We start from the raw sequence: 11047 nt of genomic DNA, 5'->3' as shown, positions 1-11047 counted from the left end.
CGAATATTCATATTTGACCTGATTGTTTATAGTTCATAATGCGTGATCAAAACCGAAAGTTTCTGTAATGACTGCCCTTTTACTGTTTACCATGTAAGAACTTATTCACTATGTAAGAATTTGTTCACCATGTAAGAACTTGTTCGTTATGCTTCAGAAGATTGGAGACTGACGAGAATTAGGCTTGGGGTGGATTAATGATTGTGCTTTGAGTCCCGTATACAGAATTTTATTGTTGTTAACAAACATTTGATCAATAAATATGAGAGATGACCTCTCAGAAAAAAAAAAAGAGAACAGATAACCCAAATATGGAAGGAATTACTGAAAAATTATGCGAAGTTCTACAAGTTGTGCCTTCAAAACATTCTCAAGATTGTATTAATATTTTGTTGGATATGTAACCTTACTTGCATGAACCATTCATTTAAAGTATTTGTGGGTTTGTGTATTAATAAATACTGTAGTTTATTACGTACAGAGAATTCACTTACCACAAGACAGGGTAGAAGGAGAAACTGAAAATAAAAATAAAAGAGGACACTGACCAGAATTGTAAATGAGTTGCATAATTATTTCTGAAACAGTAAAGCTATGACCTCAAAATCCTTCCCAACACCATAAGAGTTGGCCTGTGAGATGAGATTTCTTTGTACCCCTGATATCATCCAACACTCTCACTTGTAAAACCCAGAAAAGCAATGGAATTCTTCCAAGGGACTCAGTGAATCCATGCAAATTGAGATCTGCATCACAGTTCAGCTCTCTTTCTGTACACAACACTGCCCAACTACTAGGTCCTCCACTGGTCAGAGCTCCTAAAATAATTTATGCTTTCCCAACAAAGCATGCACACCAACACCTAGGAGCACTTTATGGTAGCACATATAATTTATTTCATGTTAGGTATGGCCCTCCAAATTGAGAAAACAGTATTCCTCTCTCAGTAACCATAAAACACTTTCTGATAGATTATCCTATCCTAAACTAATCACAGGCTTTTTCTTCGATATCATCTTATGAGGCTTGACAGGGTACTTCCGGGCAGGCATCCAATCAGAAATGACCTTGGCTGACACTCCAGTACCTGCTCTTCCCTGCCAACTGCTGCTGACACCTCAAGATGCTCAGATGGTGCTGGGGTTTGCTTGACGGCACAGAGCCTGGGTTATAAATGCTTTAGTGTTTCCTGCCACTTCCTTTCACTGCAGCTGCCTGTGGAGTTTCCCAGAAGAAGACATAAAAGGGCCTCTTTTAAAATATTGTGGTAAAAACAATACGAAACTCAACCTCTTAACAAATTTTAAGCACACAGTGCAGTATTGTCAACCATAAGCACAGCAGATTTCCTCCCTTCAGTCCCTACCACTATTCTATTCTCTATTTCTATTATTTTGGCTATTCTTGGTATCCATTATAAGCAGAATCATACAGTAGTTATCCTTTTCTGACTAGTGTATTAAAATTAGCATGTCTTTAGGTTCACTGATAAATGCAGAATGTGTCAAAATGTCCTTTATTTATAGCTGAACACTATTCCATTGTGTATGTCTGCCACATTTTCTTTATCTGTTCACCTATCAATGTACACTTCAGTGTTGCCATGTCTTTTCTGTTGTGTATAAGACTTCAATGAACACAAGAGAGCAGATATCTCTTTGAGATTGTGATTTTGATTCTCCTGGATATACATCCAGAAGTGGAATTGTGGAATGATATGGCAATGCTAGGTTTAGTTATGTGAGGAAATGACATACCGTTTTCTACAGCTGTCACACTGTTGTACATGGCTTCAAGCAATGCCCAAGGTTTCTCATTTTAGTACATTCTCACAACCCTTGCTATTTTCTGCTTTGATATATAATCTTTACTCTAAATGGGGGTGTGTGAGAAGGGCATTTTATTCTCTATCATTGGTAGGATTACAACTATTTATCTTATATATGCTCTTTATGTGAAAATGGCCATTCTTATAAATGTATGAAATAAAAACAACCATTTCTCTAGATAATGTACAAATATTTTAAGTATGCAAAGTTATTATCAGTAACTCCTTCTATGGAAATTTATTCTCAAAAAAATAGGTCAATAATGCCAGCATGTGTATGTGTGTTTATGCTTTCTAACATTTTTATAAAAAGGGAAACTTAAATGCTTAACAGGAATGGATTGGATTCATAATGGTACATCCATTAAGTGAAGGGCATATTCAACCATTAAAACTGATGTGGGAAATGTAGATGCTAATATCAAATGGTTCATTATTGCTTTAAATGAAGATTTCCTTATGGGAATCTAGTGCTTAAAATTACATATATCACAAGAAGATAGTTTTTTTTAACATGAAAAGATCCACACTGTAATTTTTTTATTATATTTGTCTCTACAATGGTGGCAAAGTTTCTAATAATCCAATTACTAACTAAACCTGTTCTGGCAGTACAACTATTGAGTATACAAAAGCAATTAAGAATCCTACTTTTCGTGTATATAATATGCTCAACAAGAAGATACTATTTCAAAGAGGTTTTTCTTCTGGTACTTTATTTATTCACTGTGGAATAAACTGCTTAATTTGCTCACCAGTAAGGAACAGCTTTGGTACTTATTATTAACCTATATTTTGGGTTTTATATTTATATGCTGGAAATAATCAGAAATATTAAAGTGAAATTGAATTGCTTATAATTGTAAATGTATCTTAGGTATTTAGCTAAATTGTTGAAAGAAGTACTTTCTAAAAAATTTTAGCTAGAATGATATCTATCAAAAATATTCAATATTCTTTAAATTATTTATAGGCCCTGGAACCAGGTGCTTTCCCTTAATAGTTCTTGGTGTCATTTTCCTTTCAATTTTTTCAACTGATTTCCCACAGTATTAAGAATGATACACGGATCACAGGAATATAAACACAGGAAATGGTTTATTTTTGCTAGGCTTGCCCAGGGTGCTAATACCTGGCCATCATACTAATGGATAATTTCCTCAAACGTATCCTGGGACACTAGTCCCATCCCACAATAAACCAATTAAGATGTACTCCCCAAAGTTGATCTTGTTTATGATTCCTTAGTGCCCAATTACTATTTTCCCAAAAGTCCTTAAGAATTCATATCAAAGAGTATTTCCCAAGCAAGAAAATATTTCAATAGCAAAACACATTAAAGGTGCTGTGTTTACTTTATCTAAGGAAACTAAATGGCAATGGCCCTCTGTGACATAATCAGCAAATCAAAATAATAATTCTGGATTGTTTTTCTTTTATAACTTTTATCTGATTATTTGGTGTTAAAGCTGCAGGTGCAATGTTTCTCGATATCCACTCAAGAAGGTGGGAAAAACATGCGGAAACTGTTCCATTAGATTTGTTGAGATGAAATATTGAGGTTTTTATAAGGGAAGCTTTGTGGGAAGAAGGAAAAAACAATTATTCCTCCATGAAGCATTGGCCTACTGCTTGTCTATTTTAAGAGAATTGAACACATTTGTTTGCATTCAGTATTTGACAGTAACCGTAAATCTTCTGAGAAAATGTAAGTATTCTCAGTTTGTTTTTATCTGCTGTTTCAACTTCTATTCATTACACAGCATTGATAATACCCTCTGGTGTCCTGCTTTCTTCTTTTCTCTTTTTCTCTCTCTATTCAATATATTGTCTCACTATATTCTCTCCATATTCTATATATCCAGTAGTTAAATCAATAAACTGAAAAGTAAAAATGTTATAAATGGTGATTTCTTATCCATTAACTGAAATGTGTGGAGCATGACCTACATTCCTAATAGTGGCACATTTATACTTTAAAAAGACCTGAGACATATTCCTAGTGTGAATGTCCAACAGAGCTCTAAATAACATATGTAAAAGGTATATTACATATCTAAATTACATATGAGAATTTGTGAATCTGAACATATTTTCTAAACAGACAGGGTGATGCTCAACTGGAGTTTTAAAGACCATTTTATTAAGAATTTTGAAACACTAAACTGAAAATCACTAAGTTAATTTAATTTTTCCAGAAATATATCTTTAAAAAAAAAAGACTGAAGATGGGGGTTCGTGGACTCCATTAACTTCTGTAATACAATGTGTAGTAGATTGAACATACATGGATACTATTTCTTTAAGCCATTGATTAGTATAAATAAAAACTCATAATACAATGTTCGAGTGACTCAGTCTCTCCTTTCTTTTTTGTAACAACTGGCAATAAGTAAACTAATAGGGGTAGTAATTGCTACATACCGAAACAAACAATTAGAATTTTCATGAGAAAAAGTTAATTAGGGTTCGGTTGATCACTGATTTCTATCATCAATAGGAATTTTACACCTGGGAAAGATTACACGAGAAAAGCATAATGTCCTCTGTATTTTAGCAAACAAGCATGAGAACTCATATTCAATCAACAAACTTCCCATGCAGCAACTGTAAGAAATGGAAGCAGAGTAAACATGTAGCAAGGAAATGGAGGACAGTATTCAAAGAAATAAGATTAACATTAAATACAAAAGATACACCTATAAGAGGAATTAAAAAATTGGGGTAAGTGGGGAGAATATACACAGAAGGACTTTTTTTTTAGTGTTCCAATTGTTTTCCTGTGAAAATACAATCATTACTTGAAAAAGTAGATGCAGATATTTATGCTTGTCTAAGTGATATATTCTTGTCTGTCTTCATTTTGCCAGTACAGGAAGGTCTGTCAAAAATCAACCACCAGAAATGAGGAACAGAACATCAGTAACAGATTTCATCCTCCTGGGTCTGACCAATAATCCAGAAGTGCAGGTTGTGATTTTCCTCTTTTTATTTCTCACATATGTCCTGAGTGTTACTGGAAATCTCACTATCATTGTTCTCACCCTGCTGGATTCCCACCTGAAGACCCCCATGTATTTCTTCCTCAGGAATTTCTCCTTATTAGAAATTTCATTTACTTCTGTCTGTAACCCTAGATTTTTGATCAGCATCCTAACTGGAGACAAATCTATTTCCTACAATGCTTGTGTAGCTCAGGTGTTTTTCTTTATCTTCCTTGGTTCAACAGAATTTTTCCTTCTGGCCTCTATGTCCTATGATCGCTATGTGGCCATCTGCAAACCTCTGCATTACACAACCATCATGAGTCACAAGATCTGCTGCCAGCTTGTAGTCGGCTCTTGGCTGGCTGGCTTCTTGGTGATCTTCCCTCCGCTGACCATGGGGCTGCAGCTGGATTTCTGTGACTCCAATGCCATTGACCACTTCACCTGTGATTCTGCTCCTTTACTGCAGATCTCTTGCACAGACACCAGTACTCTGGAGCTCATGAGCTTTGTTTTAGCTGTGCTTACGCTTATGTCCACATTGGCCTTAGTAATTCTCTCCTACTCTTACATCCTCAGGACAATTCTGAGAATCCCCTCAGCTCAACAAAGAAAAAAGGCTTTCTCAACCTGCTCCTCCCACATGATTGTTGTCTCTCTCTCTTACGGAAGCTGCATCTTCATGTACGTGAAAACATCAGCCAAGGAAGGGGTTGCATTGAAAAAAGGGGTAGCTATGCTCAATACCTCTGTCGCTCCTATGCTGAATCCATTTATTTATACCTTAAGGAACCAGCAGGTGAAACAAGCACTTAAGGATGTTGCGAGAAAGATACTTTCCTCAAATGCATTGATGTGACTGCTGTTTAAAATAAAAAAATCCACCCCCAATATTTTTACCAGAGAACAATAAAGAATAAATTGTTTTATTTCTTCTCTCTTCTTACTTTTATCATTTCAGAAATATTATTGTTTATGCTGTTTTAAAATCATTGTTCCTACATACAAATCCTCTGTATATATATTTAAACACAAAATCACTATGGAATGATCTGTAGCATTTTACTTTGGAATATCACAAGGAAATGACTACAGTGATTTCCTATATTATATATCGTGCTGGTATTTATCACTGTCTAATTTATGCAAAAGGAGATGGCAATGTACATTTCTAGCTATAGATCACATAAGTATATATGTGGCACCTATGTGTGTTTATACTCATATTTATTTATGTGTATTTAATTAATACATATATATTACTTTATAATATATAAACACATTTAGAATCTATATAATATTAGCTAAAATGTTCTATAGTTATAGAGTTAAAAACCACAATCTGGGGTAAAGATTCCCCATTAATTAATATATGTAATTAATTAATACTATATATATAATAAACCTCTGCTTTAGTTTTTTTACTTAAAAATACTTTGGGGAAACTTATTGGATACAAGGATAATTGATATAAAAATAAGCTCTAAATTAAGAATAAAACAGTGTCAACCAAGGGAACATTAATTTTTATATTATGAAATTCAATTCACAATTTATTTCATTTTATTCTGAAATAAAAAATGGAATTATATCTTGTCATTTGACACCAAAGCAATAAGAGGTAGAATAACCTTTAGTAGTTTTATTTTTCCTTTAAAGCAATTTATTGTATAAGTGCTTAAATAAAAATAATTAATTAGCAATCTATGCCATTAGGAACAATTTCCTGAGTGTAGAACTTATCAGAGTTAATATTTAAAGGCAGTAGCATGTAGTTATCTTCTATAAAACAATTATTTAAAGAACTGGCATCATTTGGCTTGGTAATGATGTTCTATAGGGATCTTTACCCCAGATTATGTTTTTTAACTCTATAATTATAGAACATCCTAGCTAATATTATTATTATTATTACCTGTCTTTTATATATTGCCTCAGTCTAGTTTTGATAAGATTCACCTATCAAAGTATGTGGAGTTATATTGTTGTCACTGCTTATTAAACAAAAACGCTGATGAAAAAAATTATCAGGTTGTATATAATTTCTTTACGTGTTTAAATTTTCTCTCCTTCACCCTTAAGGCAGCTGCTCTGTCACATGATAAAGAGAACAGCTCTTTGCAGCATCCAATTCACTCTTTTCAGTTCACAAAACAAAGAGAAGAATCTCCTGGCCACCAGCTCCAATAGAAGTGTCAGTTTAAAAGAAATGACTGACCCGTCTGTGGATGTTAATCACTTACCATCTCTTTAATCCAAAAGGATCAGTTGCATGATTCTCCACCACAGCATATTGATTAGTTTAAGTGTGCTTGTGTTACTAGGTCACTAAATTCGTGCTCTGGTTCAATCTTGAGACTTCGCTGGTCATACTAAGAGTGCTTAAAAATGTAATCTATTGTTATTTTTATTGTGATCATAGTTTTATTGACATATATATCTGCCTGCATCACATTATTTACTGACAGAGCTGAAGGCTGGCAGCTCCATTTATTTAAAAAATGAGAGGGAAATAATTTTTTTAAATGAATTTTTTTTTTGAGAGGGCATCTCTCATATGTATTGATCAAATGTTTGTTAACAACAATAAAATTCTGTATAGGGGACTCAATGCTCAATGTACAATCATTAATCCACCCCAAGCCTAATTCTCGTCAGTCTCCAATCTTCTGAAGCATAACGAACAAGCTCTTACATGGTGAACAAGTTTAATTTTTGAATAAAGAAAACACTACCCAGATTTATGTCAGTCAACTTCATTTGGCCCATTTGTTTGTATGGAAAGCATGCAAACCTGCAGATGCAGAGACTCTTTGCAGATAAAGGCCACCTAAAGCATGCATATCAATATTCTTTAACAGTGGTACCATCCTGGTAAATTTATGATAGTGAAGGGCCACCCCTTTGCCTTGTCCAAGTGACATATATGATCAGACCAGGATTCTATCAATCATAATCACAAGAGAGTAAAATACCTAAATCACAATATAAACTTCATCAGTAAAGAAAGGTTACTAGTGCCTAGAAGTCTTATGCAGGGAGCCACATTCTTTGCATCAGCATCCTAAGGAATTGAGGATAATAGGATGGTTTAGATAATGAATATCGTTTTTCTTCTTGTGTTGCTTTTTCCTCTTTTTACCTAGACATGAAGTTACACAATGAATTGTCCTCTTCCTTAAAAGCATATGTGAGAGGTCTAAATGCTCCAGGCTCAGTGTATTTCATCATTATATTGCACTAAATCAATACTGCTAAATTCTGACATTGAATATCTTTTTTATTCAACTCTAGTTGATAGACAATATTATACTGGTTTCAAGTATATAGCACAGTGGTTCAACAGTTGCACACATTATTAAATCCTAACCCCAACTACTGCAGTTACTATCTGTCAATAGAGAAAGATATTACAGAACCATTGCCTATATTCTCCATGCTGAACTACCATCCCTGTGACAAACTTATATTATAAGTGATACTTTTTTGCCCTTTTATCCTACTCATCCACACCACCTCCCCTATGGCTCCCATGAGTTACTTCTCAGTGTCTATGATTTTGGATATTTTTGTGTGTGTGATTATGATATAATTAACTATCCCTAAGTGATTTGCATTAAATTTATATAACCTCTCTATCTTGGTTTATTAACTGTTAAACTGAAGAGTGATTTTTGATTGATACCTGGACATATTTGTTATTGTAAATGTGTGGATTTTGCTTAGACTCTGTTCCAGCTGGCTTCCTCTGACACCAGTCCATTAGGGAAGGCAGAGACTCAGCCTTCTGACTGACAGAGGCAGAGGGGAGTCCGGCTCCCCTCCTTGGCTCCTGTTGACATGTCGGTAATGAGGGGATCCTCATCACTCCTGGGCATGGGTGGTATTTCTAGGTCCCCGCTGACCTTTGTTGATATCACAGCGGGGGAGAGGAGAGAGTGCCTGTCAGCGTTCTCCCACATGGCCTCTGCTGACACACTGTGGAGGTGGGGGAAAGGGGCCTCACTAACTCTGGACAGTGGGATATGCTTGACCTTCCACAAAGCCTTCCTCTTCTAACACCAGCCCAGTGAGGAGAGGGAAGGGTGCCTCGTTACTGCCAGAAGAAGGCGGACGTCTACTGACAACCATAGGGTATCAGGTTTGGTGGTGGCCATACAATGGGGGTGGAAGTCCTGGCTTTCTGCTCAACCTTCTTTGATACCAGCACACAGAAAGCATTCTGGAGCCTCATTACAGCCTCCTGTGTAGGGCAGTCTAGTCTCCCCAGTCTCCCCTACTGGTATGGGTGAGGATAAAGGGCCACAGTATTTTCTGCATGTTTGGCTGCAATTGACAAGTTATTGTCTGCCTCTGGGCTGCTCCTTTCGTGGTTGTTAGTCTACAAAAGGCAGGATTTGATTTGACTTGATCTTTATCCGTACCCAGTGGCGTTGTTAGGTTGTCGGCTTCCCAAGCTCCACGTCTGGGATGTAGAAAACAAAAGGAAACCCTGAGAACACACCACTGTGACTCGTTGGGTCTCAAATTTCATGGCTAGTCTCCTTCTTCTCTCCGTCTTTCAAGACTTCTTGGTTTTGTTGCATATATAGTGCCAAGGATTTTTATTGGGAGTGGGACTTAGTGGAAGAAATAAAGAAAAGTAAAGAAAAGTACCTCTACTCCATCTTCTCACGAGCAGTAGCCCCACACTGATCACTCTTCGGATACTAGACTTACCTTGATTTCTAGGGTAATTCCTATTGGTCTTTTTATATACTGACGTTTTTTTTTTTTTGCTAATATTTTATCAAAAATATTTCTATATTTATGAGAGGTACTTGTGTATAGTTTTCTTGTAATGTCCTTTTCTGGTTGTGCATTCATATAATCATAGCCTTAAAAAGTGAGTTAGGAAATTTCTATTCTAGTCTACTTTCTGAAAGGGTCTGTGTAGGGTTGGTAATGTTTCTTCCTTAAATGTTTGAAAAAAATCACAATATTTTGCAGAAAATGTTTATTAGAATGAAATTATAGAATTGATATATGGCTATTCAACTTTTCTTCTTGAGAAAATTTTGGTAATTTATAATTTTCAGAAAAATCCATTTCCTCTAGCTGGGCAATTTAATTGTTGTAATACATTTTGTAACAGCTCTTAAGTACCCTTGTAACAATTGAAATGTCTGTAATTGTGTCCTTTATGGTGTCTGTATTGGTCAACCTCAAATTGTGAAAGATAATAGTCATTGTTATTTGAAGCTAATAGGTTTTTCAATTTCTTATGTAGTAATAGTTAACCTTAAGTGTGGCATACAGGTAGATTGAAGAGAGACTGGCATACACAAAGAGATATGAATCAATTAGATACACAATGATCTCCTGGTCAGACTCTCATATGTGCTCACACACATGTTCCAGAGAAAACCATCTCTCTCCACATCTCCATCTATTGCAGCATATAAGTCTTCTCAACAAAAATATTTTTTCATATATAACCTATAAAATAGTTTCGTGAATATAGGTTCCTGAAGAAGAAACTATTAGGGCAAAGGGAAGAGGGTAAAAATAAGTGCTTTTATTTCTTTAGGCATAGAAACAGCATTTATACTAATAAACTGACATTTCAGTAAATTTCTAAACTTCCTTAAGTGCATAAGGATCAACTAAATGAACAAGAGATTTCTTGGTGATATTGGTTCAAAAGCCACTAAAGAATCTATCTACAAACTAACTAGCTTTGGGAAAAATTAATTATGGACATAGCATTTTCAAAGATAAAAAAATTTCACAATAGTAATAATCAAGTAACAGATCTGAGAACAATGACCTACCTCTATCTCTCCATTCAGTTAGTTTATTTTCTGTAAATTAGCAAACGTTGCCTATTAATTTGAGTAAAAATTAGATTGTGACTGTATGTGAAAAAACAACCCACAACTATACAACTTCCATATAATTCCTTTATTAAATTATTTTATATCAGATAGGGATGGATAGAGGAATAGATGAGAGAGAGAGATAGTAGTATATGCTATACTACTTCACATCTATCCACTGAGATGATGGTGTGGTTTTTCTCCTTTTCTCCTTCAATTTGATTAATTCTTATATTTCCTATTACTAAACTTTTATTTATATTTTTCTCTGATTGAAGATGGATTCTCTTCACACCAGTTCATAACCACCTTCAGTCTTTCCAGACATCTTTGTTTATTTTACATTATTTTATCTTCAAATGTTAACACTTTTT

The 11047-nt window shown here is 34.9% G+C and overlaps 1 protein-coding gene across 2 annotated transcripts; it reads left to right on the top strand.

Annotated features, from left to right (window-relative positions):
* The first annotated feature begins 4723 nt into the window (after positions 1-4723).
* Positions 4724-9704, top strand: LOC140843757 (olfactory receptor 6C76). 2 transcript variants are annotated; one of them, XM_073214181.1, is made up of 2 exons: positions 4733-5635; positions 9702-9704. In XM_073214181.1, exons 1-2 carry the CDS (start codon positions 4733-4735, stop codon positions 9702-9704), a joined length of 906 nt encoding a protein of 301 aa, XP_073070282.1. The 2 variants fall into 2 exon arrangements, with proteins under 2 accessions (XP_073070283.1, XP_073070282.1); XM_073214182.1 differs by lacking the exon at positions 9702-9704 and having other exon boundaries at positions 4724-5674.
* Positions 9705-11047: the final 1343 nt, after the last annotated feature.

This window comes from Manis javanica, chromosome 10, assembly GCF_040802235.1.
Source record: "Manis javanica isolate MJ-LG chromosome 10, MJ_LKY, whole genome shotgun sequence".
Taxonomy (NCBI): Eukaryota; Metazoa; Chordata; class Mammalia; order Pholidota; family Manidae; genus Manis; species Manis javanica.
Note: the sequence above shows the minus strand (reverse complement) of the source record. Positions and strands in the feature narration are given on the sequence as shown.

Coding starts and splice junctions, on each gene's coding strand:
- LOC140843757 (XM_073214182.1), top strand. CDS start 4,733: ATGAGGAACAGAACATCAGTAACAGATTTCATCCTCCTGGGTCTGACC.